The sequence below is a fragment of the Phytophthora ramorum genome (assembly GCF_020800215.1).
Source record: "Phytophthora ramorum isolate Pr-102 chromosome Unknown Phyram_PR-102_s0005, whole genome shotgun sequence".
Classification (NCBI taxonomy): Eukaryota; Oomycota; class Peronosporomycetes; order Peronosporales; family Peronosporaceae; genus Phytophthora; species Phytophthora ramorum.
Window position 1 is genome coordinate 893,098 of NW_027150651.1, and position 23,130 is coordinate 916,227.

The following is a 23,130-nucleotide window of genomic DNA, read 5'->3' on the forward strand; positions in this document are numbered from 1 at the left end:
AAAACCTTGATGATCAAGAGCTGTGCCGGTTTGCTGCTTTATTTTTCTGGTTTGTCTTGATCGGACAGCACTTCTTCATCCAGGACGCCACTGCCTTCAACTTCGTGCAGCGTCTCCAGTAGCATCCAGTTCTTGTAAATGAGCTCCACGTCTTGCCACTCCTCTGCATTGGGCCCTGTGCCAAGCGGGTCTCCGCAGCGCAAGTTGTTCACCTTCTGTCCCAATCGATACCCCCTCAACTCCGCCGCCCACTCTGGATCGTCACTCGGCACCACGAAGCTCTGCGGTACTTGTGCACTGCCATGAAGTTCTTGGTATCTCTGCATGGCAGGAATAAAAAAGCGATTCCACCGAGCTTCACGAGCATTCCAGCTGAATTCCAGCGCCTCCAGGTCTTCCAGTTGATACTGCAGCAGCTTGTCCTTGCTGCGTCGTAGCTCGCTTACCCAGTAACCCAACTTGTATCCCCACGTTGACACCGGCCACGAGCCATCTCCATGCGGTACCGTGAACGACACTGGCACCAACAGATCGCCATACTCGGTGCTGTATGTCTGCATGGCTGGCACCGTCACTTCCTCCCAGAGGAAGCGCTTCCAGTCCTCGATGTTCGCCAGCCCCAGGACCGCCAAAAGTTGCGATTTCACATGGTCCAAAGCCCGACGTCGCGACGGCTTCTTGGCCGACGCACAGGCTTTTAGAAACCGGGAGATGGCCGTGCCGAGCTTCATTCCCTGCACTTCTTGAGGCCATTGCGGAGCGTCTGCATCGTGGCTGCTGGGGATTGTAAAGCGCAACGGGACGGCGCAGTGGCCGTTACGACGCCGGAAAGCCTGCAGCCCAGGCACCAGCAACTCATACTGACGCTGATGCTGTGCAGCAGATCGAGAGTTGACTTGCCGGCATTGTGCGGGGGCCTTTAGAGCCCATGGAGCGCGCGACAACAGACGAACAGATGACATCGTGGCGATTGATTTCCTTTTGTATGGTGTGTTGTTATGATTGCACCATTGCATTTTGGTGGTGTCTGCATGAAAGTTACTGGTTGCTGTTGTACGTAGTCATACAATCGAGATGGTTGGCCATTTTGCTGTGTTTTTACCTGGAGAGACTCCTGCTGCTGGCGCGGAGAACGTTGGACGCAGCGTATCGAGCTTGGTCCGCTTCTTGACGGGCACGCTCGAACTCCTCCTGCTGCAGTCGACGAGCCTGCATCTCGGCCATGCGAAGCTGCTCACGGTCTTCGGCTAGAACGAGTTCTCGCACAGTGTAGTCGTCGATACGACCAACCTTTTCTATGGGCACGCGGTGCTTGAGCTTGGGCAGCATCCACAGCAGCGCGTTCGGGTCGTTGTAGGACTCGTACAGACGCGGGTCAGTTACAGCCTTGAGGTTGGAATACGGGTCTAGCATGAATATGAGGCTGGGATCCATGCCCACCTCCTCGTAGGCCACGATGTCGGTGGGGCGGTTGCCGAAGCCAGCGACGAAGACGGGTTGTTCGATCACACGGCCAGCGTGAATGAGCGTAAGCTGCAGCTCATTCAACACCTGGATCTTGAAAACGTGCGGCGTCTTGTTCACGACCTCTGTGAACAGCGCGCCAGTGAGACCAGTCGAGTTCGTGATGAGAACTCCTGGCGGAAGTGGGCACGAATTCTGTACTGCGTTCTCCAAGTGTGTACGTGATGCGGATGCCCAGTCGAGTGGACGCGCAGTGAGGTACACGATTCGCATCCCCAGCTCGTGCAACTTGGTGAAGAAGTCGCAAGCTCCAGCATGCAGGAAATCGTACTGACCGAGACGCAGTGTGCGGATATGGCCTTCCACGTCACTAATAGTAAGCGTACCGTCCAAGTCGACCACAACAACTGATTCGTTGGGCCCCCACAGATGCAGCTTGGCGTCTACATAGCGTACGGTGTTGGTGTACTTCTGGAAGTGCTCGAAGCGCACGTGGTTGGGGTGGTCGTCCGACAAATCAGCAAAGAGGAGGTCGCCCGGTGGGATCATAATTCCACCCGTAATGAACACGCACCGACCGCGTTCCTGCAGCTCCATCTTCGTGGGCAGTTCCTTGCCATTGACCAGGATCCTCACCATATCTCCCACACCCGTCACATAGCTCGATCGAAACCGCGACCACGAGAAAGACACGTGCCACGACGTGGTAAGGTACTGTCCGTCCATGTTCTTCACCGCCACAATATCCACTGCGTTGCCCGCCATCTTGTACGTCGGCGGGGAGCTCTGTTGGTCCCCAGACGACACGACCTGTAGCGCGTTACTGTTGGCACGCGGGGGTTCTCCACGGAACGATCCTCCACCGCTCATCGTAGACGTAGCACTGCTGCTGCTGCTGCTGCTGCCACTGAGTCCCCTCGAGGACGGGAATAGCTCCGAATCACCCTCTGTTGTCCCAGTATCTTGCAGCTTCTCGGTCGACGCCAACGCCGGGAAAAGCTCGTAATTTGCTGGAGAAAGAGGCTCGCGCACCTCCCCGACGCCCCCATCTTCCACAGGCGCGGTGCTTGCCATGGGCGCAGCTTCCTTCGTCACTGGGGTCGCCATCGGGACGCTGCAGCCGAACAGGTCGTAGCTCCCGTGGTCGTCCGCGATGGCTCCAGTGGAAACGGATTTAACCGGCGCGGGGGGAGGCGCCGTAATTGCAGGACCCCCGAACAGACTCATGGCCTCGTGATCGTCCATGTCGCTCGTGGACGCAGCCTTCATTGGCGGAGGCAGGGAAGGCGTCGCGTGCACTGTCGAGTCCATTATGTATGAGGCAGGGGCCACCGCACTGCTAGCTAAACTGGTGGCGTAATGGGGAACTGGGAGAGCTGTCTTGAGAGATGTCGCATACGTGGTACATTGCGTGCTCTTGACTGGTACAAGTTGAAGTGAGCCGTTGCCGAAAATAAAGGAGGGCAGAAATACCTGTGCGGGTTTGTGCACTATCTGATCTTCTCGACGACGCGATGGACGCGCTGCTGGATCGGTTGTGGGAGCTCGCGAATGAAGACGACGACCCGCGCAGAAATGAGCGGGTGACTGAAGCGCGGGCGCTGTGGCGAGCGCTGGAGGTGCTGTTGACGTCCTTGAAGCCGCAGGAGTTGAGTGTGGGCGACGGAACATTCACCAAGACGCTGGCATGTGTTCGGTCCGTGCTGAGTGACGCGAGCTATTGGGCATTGCCAACCGCGGCAGGCGACGGCAGCGACGACAGCTTCATGACGGTGTTCGTGTGCGTCAACCGCGTCCTATTAAAAGTGAGCAGTCGTGGGGAGCAAGAGCGTGAAGCTCTCGTCCGTGACGGCGTCGCGGACTTGATCGTTCGCTGTGGGGAATCCGATCAGCAGGTTTCCACACTGTCGGCTTTTGAGGCGGCGGCAGCTCTGCAGACGCTCCAGTCACTAGCGACGGATAGTAAGAACCGACCGAGTTTGCAGGTCTCACATACGATACGGCTGTGTATCTCGGTCATGCAGAAACATGCGACTGTGTTTGCTGTGCAGCTTCGAGCGTGCCAATTTCTCCATCAGATGGCGCTTGAAGAGGACAGTAAAGAGCGCATTTTGAGGCATGGAGGGCTTCAGACGGTCACGAGCGCTTTGTCCGTTTTTGTGGAGGAATCCGAATTCGTAGTGACAGCGTTGGATGTGCTATTCTTCCTCTGTGTGGAGCTTGAGTACCGAGATGTTGCGGTCCAAAGTGTTCCGTTTCTAACTGCTAATACTGCCGTTTTTCAAAGTGTGGTGAATGCCGTCCTAGATGCAATGCGTGGGCTGCAGAGCGTTGAACTCGTGCAAGCAAATGGTGTTGCGGTACTGAACAGGTCAGTTTTCTTTTCTTTGACGGTATATTGTTTCACTTTTCTAATACATGCTGTGCGGATGTGTTTGCCAAACCAATAGTATGGTCATGCATCCACCCGTGAAGCAAACATTGTGCTCGCGTAATGTTTGGGAGATCGCAGAGAATGGATTGTCGACAACGGCTACAGATGATGTAGCATGTGACTTTGTAGAGCTACTCGAAACACTACTACAAGACCCCATCACGTGTGAAACGCTGCGCCAAATGCTCTCGAATTCTTCACAAGCTCATGGCGTCACACAAATAAGGTAAACCCATGCGTTCTCAGTTTGCTTGCTCTTTTCGATTCAATCCTTCACTGATACTGTTTCCCCTCGGTGAAGATTGAAAGCTTTAAAAAATCAAGTGGAAGCTCTACACCACAGTCAAGTTGCAAGTATTGAAAATGAAGCCCGTATGGTATTTGTTGCAGCCCGGCTACAGAGCTTGCTGGATACAAAGAGCCTCGAAGCGACTCCAAAGCCCCAAAATGATATTTCAGTATCGACGAACGATGACTACAATGGTTACGAGGAATTCATGTATTCGCACATGCATCGGACGATGCCTTACCACACATCAGCGCACACGGATGATGATAGCGGAGACGAACTTCCGGTCGATTCGGACGGAAGTCCTGCCTATATGAATGATCTACAGAACGAGGATGGAGACGGACTTCTCCTCAGTGAGGGCACCGGGTACTTTGATCGTTTCCTCCAAGTAACCCAGGCCAGTAGTGCAAATGCCAAGCCCGAATTATTCGATGCTGAGGCTGGCTCTGAGGATGATCTAGATGCGCTGTGTAAAAATCCAAATGGTGCTAGAGTTTGTGCAAAGGTTCATTTAACCCCCACAAGAGAACTGTTGCACGCAATATCGCAAGACCCAGAGCCTGCTACAACAAAATCAGGCTCAGGCGCACCGAGAACAGAAGGCATGAACTGGCAGGCTCTTCCGAAATCAAACACTATTCAAACGGTGCCTCATTTCGACACATCATATAAGGAGGCTGAAAACTGGCAGGTGCTATATGAAGCGAGTGCTCGTGAGGTGGACCGTGTACGAATGGCTTCACGTGAGCTGGAAAATCGATATTGCATAGTGCTTCGTCGCGCGAAGGAGCAAACTAAACTTTTAGTTCTTCAGAATGCGCGTCTTTCCGGTCACGCAGATGAGCATCAACAAATACTTCGGCGCATGCGGTCATTAGAGGCATTGTTGGCGGAAGCGGATCGCCGATGTCAGGTCGAACGAGCGCTTCATTCTGCGGAGGCAGCACAATGTGAGCAACTCTCGTTAGCGCTGAACGAATCGATGCGAGAGGCTAAATCACTGGCAGCTCAACAGTCGAGTTCTACTCGTGAACTGCAGCAAAAAGAAGCCATGAGAACAGAGTACCTGATGCGGACACGTGAAAGCAAGCATGAGAAACAACTGGCGGAAGTTGAACGTGACAATGCGCTGTTACAGATTGAAATCTTGAAACATGAAAAGGTACGAAATTCCCTTACGTGATGTGGGTTCCTCTGCACCTAAGCAACTATCCTTGTTATTCCGCAGACAGAATTGCTACTACAACTTGAAGACTGCCGTCGTGAGGGTCTGGAAGCTCTGTCAATGCGAGAGGAAGACACCGATGCTCGCCGACGAGGGGTTTTCAGCGAGCTGGCAAAGGTAGCAGCGCTTCATCAAGGAGCCTATCGCTCTAATATTCACCCTTCCATGAAGGGGATATCTCGCCGCAACTCCCTGCCAAGTGAAACACTAACCGGTCATCTATCAGAACCACTGAACTCAACTACACCTGTACCAGTATTACATCGACCCACAAGTGTACATCCTATACAAACTTGTGTGGAAACCTTTCTCAACGACGACCCAAACTCAATCGGAACAGCGGAGATCCAAAGTTGCTTGAACTCTTTGTTTCAGTCGCTAGACATAACCGTGGAGAGCGGCCATGAGGTGGGCGTGCACGTGTCAATTGTTCGTCGATTTTTCATGGAGAGTGGATTGGTGCAAGCTCCGCATCTCCTTCCTGCGGATGTAGATGTTGTGCTGGCTGGAGTGTTGGCGCAATCTCAATTGAACCGGAAAACTACCTTAGTACGAAAAGATTTCACTACTATAGGGCAGCAAACATGGTCACCACCACACGGTTGGGCCAAGACAACGAAGAAGACGACTCCCTCAAAATCACTGAACCCTGCCGGTGATACCACGCGCTATAGATTTTTCAACATGGATGCATTCAACGAGGCAGTAACATTGATTGGCATGCGCAGATTCCCACGATCGGATTTACTACGTGTACTCCAGACAGTAGTGGCACTGTATTTGCGGCCATACATTCGACAGCAGCTAACTCTATGCCAATCTTCAACAAACCAACGTAGCAGATCACCTTCTTCCTGTGGTGTCAGGCGAAGGGCCAGTGTTGGTTCGCCTTCGCAGGTGTTCAGTCGAGCGATGAAAAGCATTCTCACTGGCTTGGCTCTCCACTTGGGTCACGGCAACGAAAACGAACTCCTTCGAAATTCTAAGAGCTCAGGCGTCCAGGACGGTGAAACACGTTGGCATTTGTACCCTCCACCTTCCATCGGCTGTTCTCACAAACGCGAAGACGTAGTATCTCCATGCTGGAAATGAACGGGGTTCTAAGCCGAGAACAGCGACCGCTTGGTGCAATTTGTGAATTCTATAGTTCTCAGCATTTTCCCAACGCTACTGCTACAGCTGCAATCTCGACGACCAAAACCGAACTCTTCGGGTTGAGTTTTGATCTCGTGCTCAGCTTCGCGATCGACTTTGAGCTCATCCCGTCATTCATGGATCGTGTGAGCCTGAAACGCTTGCATACTGAGGTAGCAGGATTGCTCAAGGTCTATTTTGCAATACATGACAAGGACCCACCAAGTGGTGCCGACGCCGAGACACTAAAGAAGGTGGGGTTTGGAATGATGCTGGCCCGGCTTGCATTAGAGCTCTTCAGTTCGAAACCTGGTTACGAAACACCTGAACAGCAGATCACAGGGCTTCTTCAGTGGTTGGACAACTCCAATGGCCGCGAAAAAATCATGCGCAAGGCGGATATCCCATTAGTTATACGTTTCACTCGACAACTCTACTCCGGCAAAGCAAAATAGTATCAAACGCGATTGCGTTCGACGTTTAACTTACATACATGCCGGTGTTAGGATTCATCTTAATGTTTGCTCTACTCGACAGTCTGAAGCTCCAAGCTGGCTCCACTGAAAACGAGTTGTGCAATGGGCAGCGCGCTAACCACACGGATACTGGCCTCGGCACGTTTGCCAAAGTCAGACCCACCTGAAAGTGTGAACAATGGGCACAGGAATTCTCGTGTCCCACTTGAATGGTTGGTCGGTTCAGCTTTTGTCTTGTCACCATCATTACTCGTCTCTAATGTCGCGCTAGTAGGCCTCTTTGGCGATACGGAGATTCCACGCATGTCTGATAAACATGAACTGGTTACTTGTAGGATCACGGGAACCCCGTAAGGAGCTATGGGAGCGCGACGGAGATGGCCCTTGGTATCAATAACCTGAAGCTGTAAATGGCCCATAGCTCGAACACCAGTGAGGTATATGACATCTTCTTTCATCGGCAGTGTGAGTTTCGGAGAATCCTCGAATAACGAGATAACCTTCAAACAGTCAGGATAGCACATTGCATTGCCCACGAGGTTACGGACGAAATGCTGATGAACAGCCTCAAAAACATGCTTTCCACACACAGAAAAATATTTGAACAAGGTATCGTCAGAATATCTGTAGCATGATTGGCCTCAAATTGCATAAAATACAACTCACCTTAGGCTCCTCGAATTTATCCAGATGCAGCTTGTATGAACCATCGTCCGGTTCCATCCAAGCCGCGAACGTGTTAAGTCGATCGAGCAAAAGCTTTTGAAAGTTGTCGAAGCTCCACTTTTGCGGCCCACCGGTGTTTAGACGAAGTAGTGCGAGCCAACTAGCGGGAACTCTATTGTGTCGTAGTTCATTGTATATCTGCTGCGTAGCTGAATCAAGAAAACGACCCCGAAAGCCGACCTGCGTCAGAACAAAAAGTTAGATATCAGTGATCGCAGTGAAAGCAGTAGAATGGATAACATACCGTTTCCAATTTCCTAATATCACATATAATCACCGCTCGTATCTGCTCAAGCACCTGTCTTTCATGGTTAACAAGAGCCGAAATCGGTTTACGATACTCGTACTCATCACCCAACGAGGACGGCAATACAACACCTTCGAGATTCTTTCCAAATTCAGCGAGAAGCTCGAGCAGTGGGAGCACTTCCATATTGCGAAGTGAGCGCCCAGGTAGTAATCGAGTATGCAGCTGACATCCTCTGCTTTCTACCAGGACTGCTAATTGCGTGGTGATTTTCTTCTGTCGGTTTCTGCGCATGTTTTGAGGATCCCATATCGATATACCGTCTAATGGTGATCCACCACTTGTCAGTGCAGACGGTCCGCAAGATTCACTTATCCAAAGGTGGGAGATGGCGCTTACGATTGACATCCATGGGATAGTGGCCAGCTTTTCGATAACAAGCACAGCTTCCGGTAGGGCCATTCGACCTATAATTGCTGTAGCATCAAGTTCGTGTTCATTTTGCAATTCTGACCATGTGCTAAGCACAAAATCAATACAGGATTGAGCCAGCAGTTGATCTTGCCGTGATTCTAGTGTTGATCCATAGACATTAGAGATAACTCCACGCAGTGTCACTTCATTCCACATTCCTATGCTGGGCGCACACAGAGGACTCGGTTCCTTCATTACAGTCTCTTCATCTGTTCGTAGAACCACTAAAGAGCGAATTGCAGCATACAATTCTGTATCCCCAAATTCTTCTTCTGCTTTCCACTGTGCAAATTGAAAATGGTCACGACACGAGACAAGTGCATGAAAAACACCGAGTTGCTTCATGATTTTCTCTTCGTGTTCACTCAATCTCGAAGCACCTGCTGACGTCAAGGTAGGGAGCGTTGGAACGGTGCTTGAACATACAAACCCATCGAGCTCATGCTTCAAAATTGCAAATGTGTGGTGTAGGCTCCGCTTTAATGAAAGAAACCCAGTTCCCCATTCTCGTCGTGTAGCAATTCGATTAATCCTCCTGTTTTCAAAATCAGCTTGCCACTTTGCAGGATCTTCAACGGATTGTTTTGACACTGATATCCATAAACGGAAATCCGAGTGAGCGTGCCCATCGTCCAATGATTCATAAATACTGCTCACTTGCTCCATTTGGTTGAGGCATGTGTGTACGTTTGGAAGTACTACCCACTGACCCTTCTCCATAGCTAGTAGCAGTATTTTCTTGAAAGTGGATTCGTCGGCAAGCAGTAGCTGGATAGTGTCTGTCGTATCCATCGTTGCCCCAGCACGCCTCGCCACATTTGTTACCGCATCCATAAAATCAATGTTTGGTGGGCAAAATACTACCAGCGGGGCTTTTGCACTTGAACATGTTTGCCACATGCAGAATAAATCACGATGCCAGTCGGGGGCTTGAGTCATTGATGAGTGTGATGCTGCGGCCACCACAGAAGAAAGTGACGATAGATTCATATTCGTACTTGATTGTGTTGACGTCGCGGGAAAACTGTAAATTCGTTGTAGTTCTCGCTCGGCGAAGTCCTCAAGCTCGCACAAAAATCGATGCGGATGGACAGCTACAACGACACACAAACGAGTAAAGGCGTCAAGGGAAATGTGCACAGCCCAATCAGCTGAACTACTTGTTCCCAGCTCGAGCAGCGATTTCCACACAATTTGCCCAGCTTCCACACTCTCCATTTTCGAGATAAATTGTCGGAGAGCCCCAGATGCCTCTGCTAAATAGCAGACCGCAGACCAAGCAATAGATTTCATGCCGGCAGGACGAAGTGCAAGTAAACTTTTCAGCGTTGGTCGGCAGGTATCATGGGAATTGTGGACAGATTTACAGCTAACCAAAGCTAGCAAACGTGCTAATAATTCCATGTCAGTGGAACGCCAGCTTTGTGCGCTACTTTCAGATGTCGCTAAACGAGGTGACGGTGAGCTTTCATCCACCATGCGTCGCTGCCATATACGAAAAGCCAGCAGAAATCTGAAAAGGAGACGGTCTTCGTCACGAATATTCATGGTGACACACTGCTGCAGGTAGCTCGTGAAGCAAGCCATTACTACCTCTAAATCATTATCCGTTTTGTTGCTTGCTTCACCAGCTCGAATCAATAGCTGCCATACCGATGCCAGCGGGAATGTCTTCTCCGCCGCATTATCCGTATCTCGAATTACAAAATTGAACTCACGCCACGCCCAAACAGCATCTAAACATCTCGTCGCAACAGCTCGGTAGTTATCCAGGCTGTCCCAGTGCATCTTTACCTTCGCTATAGCCTCGGCTTTTGAACTCTGTAGTGTGTTCACAGAACTTCGGTTGGCCACGATCCGAAGTGTTTTGGAATTTTCGGAATAGACCTGCTCGGGTTTTTCAGTACTGAAAAAATCCAGTAGCTCCTCCTCTAAACCAAAGATTTGTTCCTCACAGATCAACATTTCCTGTTGTAGTGTTCGGATTTCAGTCAACTCACGCAGACGCCCTTGGGACTCCAACAGTTTTTGCAGAGACTGTGCTTCCACAAAAGGTGCACTCAGCTCAAACTGAACAATGGTAACTTGGCTCTGATACGCTGACAACCAACTTGGAGCGACGTTTGTGTCCGTGTAGATCATAAAAACTCGACACGCATCACTACTAAATTGGATCGGAGACTCTAATTGACGAATCCCGTCTCTCGCTTTTGATGAGGCATGAGTCACTCCGTGTGGATCGGCATTGTCCGCGATATTATCAGGAGCATAACACCAAGAGCGATAGCCGCCACCACTAGGGCTGACGTCATGATTTATAGCTTCAAATAATGCTCTTCGTTTGGCATCAAGAAAAGAGTGCAAGCCCTTCATACGGTCCTCGCAAATATCAGTCAGAATTAGGGCAGTTTCTCTCTTTATACTCATCTCCACTTCTTTCCAAACTGCTGCATCACTAGTGGTGCTACTGGCTGAGGCAATAGCAGGTTTACTTGAGCCTAGTTGTTTTTTAAGCCAGTCCGTAGCAGCACTGTACGGATCAATGAGAAAAGGCAAACGATAACTGTGCAAGATAATGACTGCATTTTCCAGTGCACTTTCATCATTTGTCGTTATCCCATTCAAACACATCTTTGTGAGTTCTTCTTCGCGGATTTGGAGTACTTCGTGTAGGGGTCGGCGTACGGGAGAAGCCACCACTGAACGCGATGCAATAGCTTCCATCCATAGTTGATGCAACGACAAGCGCCTCGAACGCGTAAGGCATGAAGCGTACGCAATGACCGCTGTTGAAAGAAGTAAGTCACCCTTCCAGTACTCTGCAAATTGCGTGTAATAGTCATATTTTTGCTTCCACTTTTCCCGTGTTGAAGAGAGGACTTTCCAAGCTGCATTTGTGAGTTGCAATAGCGACGTGGTGTCTTGTAGTTTGTCGTCTGCACGTTGTCTTTCCACCTCTGATATATCTCGGAGCTCACTCGTATGCAGGGACGACGTGTTTTGATCGTGAATCTCCACTTTGCTCTTGATTACTTGAGCCTCAGCTTGCTTCAGCAGTTCTTGTTCGCGCTTCAGCTGTGCATACTTCGGCGTGGCTAGAATGAAGTCCCTAGCATACGTTGTGCACTTTTGGACCCACTCCCACAAGACCCCAGCGACTTCGTGCACTGACATAAACAGATCTTGGTCGAAGTCGGGTGACCTGCAAATCGGAAGCAACACGCTAACCATTTTCTCCGTGACTTGCGTAGGTACTTCGAACGCGATAAGCTTCTCCCAGAATGCTGCCGTAGTCATTTGGACTGCGACATTCTCCCAGTAATTCATGATAATCTCATCCGGGTCCATTTCATCGTGCCCTTCAACTGGCTCAATACCAAGAATTACACCAAGGCACTCAGATAATTGGTAAATTGAGGAGGGTATACGATTCAATGACGCAAAATTGCGGACAAGTCGACGCAGCCGACGCCGACCGACCAATTCCACGTCAACTTCTTCGAGGCTATCTGTTTTGGCAACTATGGCTACTGCCACACCTTCGACGACCTTCGTTTCTCGTTCAGCATCAACACATTCATCAGTTTTGTTACCTTCTTCATCGTCTTTAGCCTCACCAGAATTATCGTCATCTTGATCAAATGCGCCGTGGTAGATGCGCAACGTACTTCTCATCTTCTCAAACATATTGCGAGATTCCTTAATCAAATCGTTATACTCCTGAGTAACAGTAAGAAGTCGTTCACGTTGAGTGACAACTACTTTAGCTGCCAGCTCAAGTCCTCTTGTCACTTTGTCTGTTGCAATTTTCTCTCTTTCCAAAGTGCCAGACATTCTGCGTCTGAGTTCTGTTTTTTCTCGCACTTCCGGAAGCAGCAACTCAGATTGCGTTTGTTCTGTTTCCAAGATCTGAGCTGTTTGATCAATGAATTCGAGTCCAGCCTTAAACTTCGAAACAGAGGCTAAAACTGAGTTTTGAAGTTGCTCAAAACGTGAACTGAACAGACATAAATGATCTACAAGCATACTGGGCTCCACTGCGACAAACGGGAGCGCTACATTATCCCCAGATGGATCAGCGCTGAAATCGTACTGATCCAGGTCTGCCTTGGTTGCGGGCTTCTGCATATCGCTTGGATCACCATTACAAGAATTTGTCAAAAACTGGCACGTAGCTTCATATACCTGAACTGCAGCCTCTGAGATCTGAAGACAAGACTGTATTTCGGTAGTTGCAGTGGACTGAGCAAGACACTTTTGTGCTATTGTCACCAGCGTATCTGTGGGCCATGCGTCAGCATAGTTCACGTCACAGCACTTCAAAATGTTTGGGTATCGCCACAAAACCGATGCCCAGTTTGACGCCTTAAAATCGACAGATGATGGTGACAGTATTAGAACAACCTGCAGCTTCCGCCTGACGTAATTGAAGAAATAGTCTAAAACGGCGCGTTTTGAACGAAGTACAGAAGGCGCTTGGTGGTGTGCTCCAACAGAATGACGACTGCCAGTACGGACTGTCTGAGGTGGCTTTCGTTCTCGCTGCGCGTTTCCACGCAAGATGGAGACTAATTCTTCATCTAGATCTTCATGCGCGACAATTTCGGACGGCATGCTATGACCTCCGAGAAACTGGTCGATAATTCGGTAAGGATAGGCTTCCGGATGTAGATAAGCGTCCTTCACAATGAAAACGGTCGGTGCGTCATGGGCTCGAACACTTTTCAGCATGGCTATTCGCAATGCTGCGTTCCACTTTTCACGATCAGTAACATGATCATACGTTTTGCTTGTAATGGCGGATTCGTTCCACGATGCTGCTGCTGGAGCTGGAATTTGATACACTACTGATACTGTTTTGCAGATTAAGCATGCTAAGCGCGTGATGGTGACAAGTTTCCTCCCACGAGCGCCTAGTAGCAGCATGGCATTTCTTCCCATCCGTAGCAGTCGATTAACACGTAAAACATGCTTAATCACATACGAACACAGGAGAATCTCCATCGACTCCGGGCTGTTCGACGCAAATGAATCTGTAATATCGATCGAGCGCTCGACCACGAGCTCAAGCTTTCCCATTTCGCTGACTTCGTGGTAGCCGTTCCGATAGGTTACACCGGTGTTTGTTTCGCCGATGAATGAAAAATGGAGGTCATTTGCAAACCAGTTCTGGGTGAGTGTCTGGTTTTGAAGTGCCACGCTGTCGAATTGGGTAGGAAAGAATGCATCGTCAGTAACACCAAACGTTGCCAGTCCAATATCTAAGACGCGCCGGTGAAAAGCAAATGATTCTTTTGAATCCATGATACTATCTCCTAGCACTCGCGCGCTTTCGTGACACCATAGCCGAGCCAACGCTGGTTTCTCTGTGAGTAGCAGCGGAGGGCAAATTTCACAGCAAATACATCGAACGATCTGAAAAAGCTGAGCTGCTTGAAAGTTGTAGTGCAGTTTGGTCGACTTAAACGCAGATTCCTTCGAAAGGAGAGTAAAGTCGCCGCTTGATGTCAACAGCCGGTACAGTTTTAAGCTCGCCTTGATAACAAGTGATTGAAGTTGTTCAGCTTCTTTCGATACCGCAGAAAAGGTAGATGATGAAGGTGGCGTTGATCTCGCTGGAAATCCGCTTGATGATATAACTGAGGAAGGAAAGCTCTCACAAATTGTTGTGAGGTCAGCATCTGAAAATGGTTGCAAGGCGATGGGAACAAATCTTCGTGCAAGGCGTCCGATATCGCGTGACGTTGAGCTGCATTGGATCCTTGGGGTCGGAACTTGAAGTGTCCCGAATGGAAGAAAACCGTGGCAGGGTGTCAATAAGTTTGTGCTCGGATCTATGACAGTTTGGTACTCCGCTAGCATGCGCACCAATTCAAGCGCTGAATCCATTCTACGCCCAGGATCAATGCAATGCAAATCGTCCACAAACACGTACACAGCGCGCTGCGAATCTTGACCAACCGGTGCAGTAGAACGACTCGAGTATGAGTTGGAGTGATTTTCGTTACCTGCTACGGGCCCACCTGATGCTTCTCGTTTTCTACTCTCTTGGAGCTCTATGCGTATCTTCTGAAGAGCAGTTTCAAAATGAAGCAGTACCTCACTCGCACATGTGTAGTATCCACCATAAACTTTCTCAGGAATCAGAGTTTCTTCAGACGATGCTGTTACATCAGTGACTGGAGAGTCTGAATTAATTGGTTCCAGTTGGGGTGAAGATTTTCCAGGCGAAGCTGCGTCAACCTTGACTGGTATCTGAGACACAGCAGCATTAAGAAGTATCCTAGCCGATCCGCAGACTGTTTTACCGCAGTCCCTTGGGCCAGTTAATATAACTGGAGTGTTTGCTAGAAGTAACTGGCTGGACAAGCAAACTGCTGCACATATAGCTCTGGTAGGAACTAGTAAACGATTCAATTGGGAACCAATTGGATTAGTCTCACCAGGTCCAGATTCTCCTATATCCCCTGCTCCAGAGCCACTCGATATTGATCCAAGCGATAATTGCACCCAGCGGTTATAGTACTCAGTCCATGGTAGCCATTTAGAGCCGAAATCAAGCGAAAACCCGTAGTCATAAATCGTTTGCTTTCGTGATACTGACCCTCCGCCAGCAATACAGGAACTGGTTGCAGCTTTTTCTCCGCTGGCGTTGCTTGAAACACTTCCTGCCAAAGTTCCACTAGGAAAAAACAGGGTTACCAATCGCTTTAGTGTCGACTGCTCGCTGTTAGGACCACGAAGAATCCAATCGTACAAAAACAAATGGAACTTCTGACGTTCGAGACTGTTGGTCGTACTCCCTACACCCCATACGAGTGATTGCAAAAAGAGGCAGTGAATGGCGGTATTCCGCTGCTTATCACTTGTTAATGCACCAAACTTTATCCAAGATTGCTTCAGTGCACTGGAAAACAACGACAGCATCCATTGGACCCTCACCACTCCTAGGGTTTCACCATCGCAACTGTTAAAGTTCATTACTACGAATTCTAGTGTAGCTGGCACAGTTTCGGTGACCACCGTATCAAGAATCGCAAAAATGAAATCTGCATACCCTTCAAACGCTGGTTTTCGCAGCGTTTTCCACACCTCGAAAACATTTTCCCAGCCCGGCCCACATGTGCTAGAGTGATGTTCAGTCATGTGCACTGATCCAACACGAGTAATAAAAGACGGTGAAGCATTCATCAATGTCGTAGTCTCCATCACAATCCTCACGTAGGGAGGGGTATTCAAGTATTTCCCTGAAGAAAGTTGCAAGCCCTTCCGATACTCCGGGAAATCATCCTGCAGTTCTTCCACCGTATGTATAAGTTGCTCGCTCCAGAGAGTGTCGAGATCACCATCGAAAATTAGCCACGTTTGGGTGCACTTGTCGATCTTGAAGAATACCTTTGCTTCTTTCAGAAGTTTGGAGAAAACACTGCGTGAATGATCTTCTGCTCCAAGGTCAAGCAACTGGCCAAATCGAAGTGCTCGAGGGCATATGACTACACATCGAGTCGGAGCAACTAAAGAGTTCTCACTGTCGGAATCGCTAAAGGCTAGTGCGCGAGCATAACTTCGATTATGAGTTTTTTTCCTCGAGATATGTGTGAGTGCTCGTGAAAGGGAGGCATACACACTTGTCTTCCCAACTTGCATATCGCCTGAAATCACAACAGCGCGGTGATTTCGCATAACTTGCAGAAGCTGCACAGTTTTCAGTCCGAATTCCACGCCAAACCGTTTCCATGAGCTCTCACTTGTACGGACGTAGCCCTCCACGTCATCTTCAATGCTTCGTCTAGACGGAGCTCCAATTAGGCCAGAGTTAGCGAGCATAGTGCTCGCGTGAGAAGTCCTCGTCACACTCTTTGACAAATGTAACTCCCTTGTCAATACCAATGAATTAAAACCACGCATGATTGCGTCGATTAAATGAAGATTCGAAGATGGCACCATAGAGCCAAGGTGCTCTCGAAGAGCAAGGTAGACATTATGCTGCTCCATTCGCTCTTCGTCACGTTTTGTTATGGCTTCTGCTGCGGCATCATTAGAAAGAGGTTCGTCAGTATATGCAGATGGAGCTTCTTCATTTTCATCTTGATCGGGAGAGATTCGTATGCTCTTCCGGATACGTCTACGATATTCTCTCTCGGTGCCGTTTAGTTCTGTAGCCCGTTTTACAACGCTCTTGACCGTACGTAAACTCACCAGGCGAGGTCCAAGAGCTTTCAATTCCCCCGCTGTCTCTGCTGGGTTGCTCATTAACTCGAATCCACGTTCAAATGTTGTCAGTGCAACAGCGATAAGCTTGGCAAGCGCCGAAGCATGCACGAATCGACCACACTGCAGCTCAAACTCAGCTAGTTTTTCCATGTCTGGTGATTGCACAACGACAGTTCGAAAGAAGAACTTAGCGTCCTGCACTGATCGCTCTCGTGGTGCACAAGTTGGTACAGTATTGAGATGCTGCCGGGTTGTTAAAGTTAGTAGAAAGAGTGCCCCTCTTTTAAGACGTATTCTATCGCCAACGATAGTACATTGTGCATGTCTTGCAGCGAGACTAGTCGTCACTTGTGCACACAATATTGTGACCATGGACACATTTCGGGGATCTAAGAGCTGGAAATTGTCAATACACAACCATGCCCCCGAAGAAGCTGTGGCCTTCACGAAATTTACCAGGTCGTCAAATGCCAGCTTTCGTTTGGCGCACTGAAATGTGGCGCATAGTCGACCGCACAAGCGGGCTAGCTGCTGACATATCGTAGATTTTCCTGTCCCGGCGTCTCCCTCCAAGCATACACCTTTGATCATAGTACTGGCTGTCTGTGCTATTGCGTGATAGCACCTCATCGTAAGTGGGGTCACTAAAATTCCAGTAGGCCCGTTGCCTAAGTACTCAAGTCCATAGGGTAAATACGACGAGGTCATCATCGTCACGCTGAGCACACTGTCGATGAAATAAAAGCGTGGTTGTGCGATCCAGGTGAGACTTGGTGAAGGACGCGGGAGTGTGCACTGCTGGGTTTTACTACGCAGTTCACGGGAGTTATCAAAGCTTTCTTCTACCCACGTGCCACCAGTTTCTTTAAGTACATCACTGCTCACGTCACGAAGTTGCATAAGAAGCAGCAACACATTTGCGAGTGTCGCCTTTGCATGCGGGTACGCCGCCACTTTAATCTCTTTGCTAACAGATTCAATATTGAAGTGGAGATTGTCTGTTAACTCAGTCCACGCTTTTCGCTGATTCAAGTTTCGATATGCTTGCTCCGATTCCAGCGTCCAAACGTGCTGAATTGCAGCTAGCAGCGATTGCTCGGGCCAGATCAGACACCACTTGCGAAACTCTTTGCGTGGAAGATCACTGCAAGCAGCACGGATGGACGCATGCAGGATTGTGGTCATGGAAGTTTCAAGATTTGCTAACCATGTAGGCATTGGAGTATCAGCTGTGACGATCGGGGAACCAAGCGGGAACGGTTCACCTGCTGAGCTAAGTAATCCAGTGATATCGTTAGCTGCATTTGTCAGAACACTGTGAATACCTGGAAAGCATCTTGACAACGCTTTCCAAAGGGCTGTATCACCTGGCACCATTGCTAGTGCAAATGCTGCTACCAGCTCGGCGTCCGAAAGGAAGTAAAATCGAGCAAAACTCGATCGCTTCGTCTCGAATCCTACCCGGACATCTCCTCGTACAGTTTCCAAAAGCATACGACATTGTTCTAAGTCGGAAATTAACGTCTTTGTAGAGGATATAGGTACTTTTTCCAAGTCTCTAGTTTTGCTTGTTCGCTGGAAAAACCTTGTGCATGTGGGGTTCTGTAAGATAGTAGCGTGAGTTGATTGGTACAGTTGGGCTGCATTACCAAATAGTTGAGACGGGTTCGAGTCATTCTCGACAATACCAGCTGCAAAAAGTGGAGTTACCTTGCGCCACAGCTGCTCGATAACAGCCAGCATCGCAACAATTTGACCCATATCGGATGAAAACGCTTGCAACAAAGCTATATCGTCGATGAACGGGTCTGCATGTGACATACACGATAGTGTTTGAAGCCGAAGAAGATGATCTTCCTTAAGTGCTACTATCCGCTCGGCGCACGATTTTCTAAGCACAACGTCAAATGATTCTCGCTCGGAGTCACCCGAGATCATGAATGGAGCAAGGGCAGCACTGGATGAAAATAGGTGCCGAGATGGCACCAACTCAAAGCTCGTTGCATCCCATTCCTCTTCCATTTCGTTCAGTGCTCGTTCAATCTGTTGTTCCTGTGTTGCATTGCAGCTGATATCGACGATCTCATTCACCATTTCAAAAGCTCCATTCTCAAGTAATTTTAACAACGTGATAGTTTCTTCAGAGCTAAAGTCCAGTCCGATGAGCCCAGACACCGCTTTCATGTGCCGCTCTTTGATCGCTGGATTTTGAATGGCAATTATTAGCCGAACGTTCTCACGAAAGTCTGTCATTTGCTTTCGAACTGTTTCTGCAGTGATTGCCGCCGCGGCTGAGTTCAAAAGGAGCACGCTTGACACGTTGGCAACGACAGTGAGCATTTGCTGCAGAGTTTGGACTCCTTCCTTTCCTGGTAGCTCGAATACATTCCCACGTAACCACCGCGAGTTCATCTCGCGAAATTCTCTTACGGTCTTCCACAGCTGCTCATATGGTGCCATCTCCTCTGCTATATCATCGAGTTTGCCGAAATCCGTTGGCTTCCACTGTAGCTTTCGCTCTTCCTTTACGATAGTCTCCATCGCCTGCCGGAAAATAAACATGTTGTCCTTCATTTTTGCAAGCTGAACAACATACGTAGCGGCATGTCGTAGATCTCCTTTCTTTGCAAACCCTCTAACCTCGCTCTCAAACTCCTCAATTTCAGCCTGAAATCGAGACCTTTTCGCAATAAACATGGCCTCAATTCGTGCACGTTCGTTTACAAGCAGCGATTCGGCTTCTTTCAGCAACTTCTCAATATGACTACGCCATTTGACAGTCTTCGCTGTCGAAGAGAGGAGATCAACCGAGAGACGGAAACCTGCCACCTGTACGGATGAAGCGTCACTTTCATCGTTTGGCGGTGCATCTGGAGGCCAGTCAATTGCAAGATTACCAATGTGCATATTTTCTCGCTCAAATAGCAAGAACCGAAGGCGCTGCTTGATAGAGTTACCCCGGTCTTGAAGTTCTTGTAGCTTAGCTGCTTTTAGCGACTGCACAAATGTCTCGGCATCGACGAGTTCGTACAAATCCAATGGTTTCTTTGCCAATCGAGCTGCAATTTCCTTGTACTGCTGCCGAAGCTCAGCATTCATTCTACCTGTCCGCTGCTCAAACGCTTGAAACAGTCGAATAGTCCACTGGGCAAGTTCGGTGTGTAACTTGGTGTTCACGAGGCGGCAATCGACTGAAAAAAGACCAAGATTTTGTGAATGTCTGTTGTCGATCGCGAGCTGCATAGTGGTTGCCTGCACGCGTTCCATCTCAGCCCGGTAGGTTTCTAGTTCTCCGTTTTCCTCCAGGTGAAAACAGTCAACAGAATTCACGTAACGGTGTGTCAGGGCGAACACGTCGTATTCGCTTTGCAGCTTTCGCAAAAACGTTAGGTTGTGCTCAATGATCGATCGAATTCGAATCGTGGCAACGACGATGTCGTCCTCCTGTGAAGCTACGTTCCACAGAAATGGTGAAGAAGTGTTGGACAGCACAAGTGGTTCCTCAAATTGTGTTTCGATGCGTCCGAGGTTGTAAAACATTTTGGGTATGTTGTGAAGAACGTTCAACAGGCGACTTGGAATGTCGACGAGAGGGTCTCGAAACTGTAAGTAGAAATCATACGCATCAGCTAGCGTGGCAAAGATAATTGCTAAATGAAAGCGGTACTTACTTGTATTTGCCCATCATTCAAGACCAGCGTTGTTTGCAAACCAGAGAGCGCTGACCGACCCTGGGCTCGTAGACTGCCGCTTTCCTGTTCATCTTCATTTATCGTCCCAAACAGCTCGAAAAACTTGACGTAAGCTTGGATTGACTTCATAATAAGCGAGCGGAGCTGGAGAGACATTACTGCCGCTACGGTGTCGAAAAGGTGGCACAGGCGAAAGTTCACTGCTGCCTCTGATGTGTGTATCGAAAAGGTTTCGGCTCGGACGGCACTTTCGAACATCATTTTAGTTTTCACGTACCAATTTTCCATGACAAAGGTTTTCATTTTCGCAGAAAAAGCGAGCTGAGCTCGTTCAAACTTAATGATATCCATGGGTTCGATGACATCGCTGAGCCCTTCAATGCTTGGGAGATCAACCAATGTGGCTGATGTGTGCAAGTCATACCACATGAAACGTAGAGCCCGAACCTGGGGGTTCGACAAAACCAATAGCGACATCAATTTTGACTGTACACGCTTACGACGCACGGCCTTATTATGAATTGCCTCCGAGTAACGAGAACGCTCCGTGTTTAATGTTTGCTGGATCGCATAGGTGTTCCTTTGGCGCTTGGAGTTTGTGAGTCGGCCCCCATGTTTTAAAACCAAAGCCTTTAAGTCTGAAAGACAGCCATTGGGTCCATCGCTACTGCCCCATTTCCACTTTGTTGGGAGGACGGCGTGAATTGGTACTCCGTGTGGAATTCCAAGCCGCTCACAGGATGTTGCCCGCATCAAGAGGTAGTTTAGAATCGCTTTCTTGGCGCTTGAGTAGAAATTGTCTGTAAATTCACCATGCGCTGTTTCCATCACCTTTTCGATATGATTACTCGATGGTCCCACAATATACTTCACAGCGGCGGTCACAACTCTTGTCTCGAGCTCAGAAGAAAGCGGCGCAAGGAAGCGGGGATCAATTAGTTTGTCATCGGACAAATACTCGAAGTATCGTTGTTCAGATATTGACTTGTCAGTCGACTCTTTCTTTTTGCGTCGCAGCTGAAGATTAGTGAAGCTCGGATTGTCGATGAATACCAACCCCCCGACGTGCTGAGTTTGCTGACCGAATTGAGACGCGGATTTCTCTGTCATCAGAAACACTGCAGACTCCGTGAAGTTCGACCCAATACGATTCGAGGGAAGTAAGAACGACACATTCTGATCAGGTTCCACACAGAGTGTCCGACTAAGTCCATCAAATAGCTGCGGCGGCATCCAAATCTCTTCTGTTTGCTTCTGCGTTGGCGGTGTACTATTTGCTGCTTGCCCTTCATAAGCTGGTGGTTGCGGTGCGGTCACATGAGTACTGATACGATTGATTAGCGGGCTGGGTGATCGCTGATATCGCTTTTTTAGCTGAGTCGAAAGTGGAGTCGACCTACTGTCGGAAGTAACTCCCACAGAAGTAAATGTCGGTGGTCGCGGGTTTGGCGGCCCAAACGAGAAGTCTGGAACGTCTTTGGATCGGTCTACCACAGGGTTTAGCTGGATCGATGAAGAAAAGGTGGACCCCGATAAAAAAGAGAACCTGCAAGCGTGCACACAGAGACCACATGCAATAATTAGTTTGGCTGCAACAAAGTACCGATCGTAAACCTTGACATGCCTGTTCTTAGTTGGTGTATGGACGGTTTGAAGAGCGGCTTGAGCCCGCAAGTTTCGTTTGACAACACTTTCTCCTGTTCGAATTTCATACTCCAGTCGTGGAGAAGCACGCTACGCGGTAGGCATAAACAAACCTCATTAGCCAAACTTTTCCCATCATGTATCTAGCCTTGATAGCATAGTGCGTATACCGAATCGTGTGAGCGTAGATGCCGTCGAATGATACGATCAGAACACACGATTACCCCGACACCGATATTTAGTTCTACCTATTGCAAGTAGCGGTAAATGTTAGCGATAGAAGCAACCAGCAAATATGTGGGCTTGCACATACTCGGCCACATTGACTCAAAGCATTTCCCAGTTTGTGGATGACCACGGTGAGCCATTCCTGAGCTCTTTTCGCATCGACTGCGTCCCCACAGCATGCAGCCATTTCCACGAAACTAAATGCAAAGACATTGCCGAGCCCGATAACACTAGCTGCTCGGCCACGGCTACCGGTAGATGCCAATGTGTCGGAATTAGACATCGTTGGGGGCAGCACGGCAACAAGTGCTGGGTCAGGAATCTCCGAATCCATTAGAAGCCCAAACTTGTTGAGGAATTGCTTGTCAGGTTCTACGAAGCCGGAAAAAAGTTACAACTGCACAAAACCTGGGTACTAGTCTCATGCTCGAATTTTCACTTACCAAAAAGCGTGATACGAATGCCTAAAGACTGGACCCGTAGGTAAAACGTCCCGAAACCAGGGATCGAAGCAGGAACTTCCATCGCGAGCTATGACATATCGCCACACAAACAATTATTATACATGTAGTCCGATCATAATATCTTCGAGTTGCTGCACTCGTAAATGTTTACCTGCGTTTTTACCCAATCGCACAAGAATTTCCACACGAGCCAGCACTCGCTTGTTGTCATGGGAACCGACAGCATCAGCGATTGAGGTGTCTTTGGCGACATCTTCATGCTTTGTTGCGGTGGGGCTCGGAGAATGGCGTTTACATCACGTGGAGTCACCGGTGGGAGCGACCCACTCGGTACAGCCCCACCATCTGCTGGCGAAGCGCCTCGAAGGTCCGTGTTCCCCGGCGGGCGTTCACGTCGTGAGTACCCTCGTGGAGAC

At 49.1% G+C, this 23,130-nt stretch overlaps 5 protein-coding genes across 5 annotated transcripts; 1 reads left to right on the top strand and 4 right to left on the bottom strand.

The window, feature by feature from the left end:
- Positions 1 to 38: 38 nt before the first annotated feature.
- KRP23_5976 (uncharacterized protein) lies at positions 39 to 962 on the bottom strand (the record flags this gene model as incomplete). The annotated part of the gene is made up of 1 exon (XM_067891107.1): positions 39 to 962. One exon carries the CDS (start codon positions 960 to 962, stop codon positions 39 to 41), a length of 924 nt encoding a protein of 307 aa, XP_067745495.1.
- A 136-nt stretch (positions 963 to 1,098) lies between these two features.
- Positions 1,099 to 2,733, bottom strand: KRP23_5977 (Phosphatidate phosphatase LPIN3; the record flags this gene model as incomplete). Its single annotated transcript, XM_067891108.1, has 1 exon — positions 1,099 to 2,733. One exon carries the CDS (start codon positions 2,731 to 2,733, stop codon positions 1,099 to 1,101), a length of 1,635 nt encoding a protein of 544 aa, XP_067745496.1.
- Positions 2,734 to 2,978: 245 nt separating this feature from the next.
- Positions 2,979 to 7,004, top strand: KRP23_5978 (uncharacterized protein; the record flags this gene model as incomplete). Its single annotated transcript, XM_067891109.1, has 6 exons — positions 2,979 to 3,835; positions 3,915 to 4,124; positions 4,200 to 4,275; positions 5,230 to 5,352; positions 5,419 to 5,614; positions 6,595 to 7,004. 6 exons carry the CDS (start codon positions 2,979 to 2,981, stop codon positions 7,002 to 7,004), a joined length of 1,872 nt encoding a protein of 623 aa, XP_067745497.1.
- Positions 7,005 to 7,075: 71 nt separating this feature from the next.
- On the bottom strand, positions 7,076 to 8,184 carry KRP23_5979 (uncharacterized protein; the record flags this gene model as incomplete). The annotated part of the gene is made up of 3 exons (XM_067891110.1): positions 7,076 to 7,603; positions 7,692 to 7,931; positions 7,996 to 8,184. 3 exons carry the CDS (start codon positions 8,182 to 8,184, stop codon positions 7,076 to 7,078), a joined length of 957 nt encoding a protein of 318 aa, XP_067745498.1.
- A 12,612-nt stretch (positions 8,185 to 20,796) lies between these two features.
- KRP23_5980 (uncharacterized protein) lies at positions 20,797 to 22,973 on the bottom strand (the record flags this gene model as incomplete). Its single annotated transcript, XM_067891112.1, has 7 exons — positions 20,797 to 20,825; positions 21,779 to 21,924; positions 22,003 to 22,112; positions 22,193 to 22,270; positions 22,336 to 22,622; positions 22,694 to 22,781; positions 22,866 to 22,973. The coding sequence occupies 7 exons, from the start codon at positions 22,971 to 22,973 to the stop codon at positions 20,797 to 20,799; spliced, it is 846 nt and encodes a 281-aa protein (XP_067745499.1).
- Positions 22,974 to 23,130: the final 157 nt, after the last annotated feature.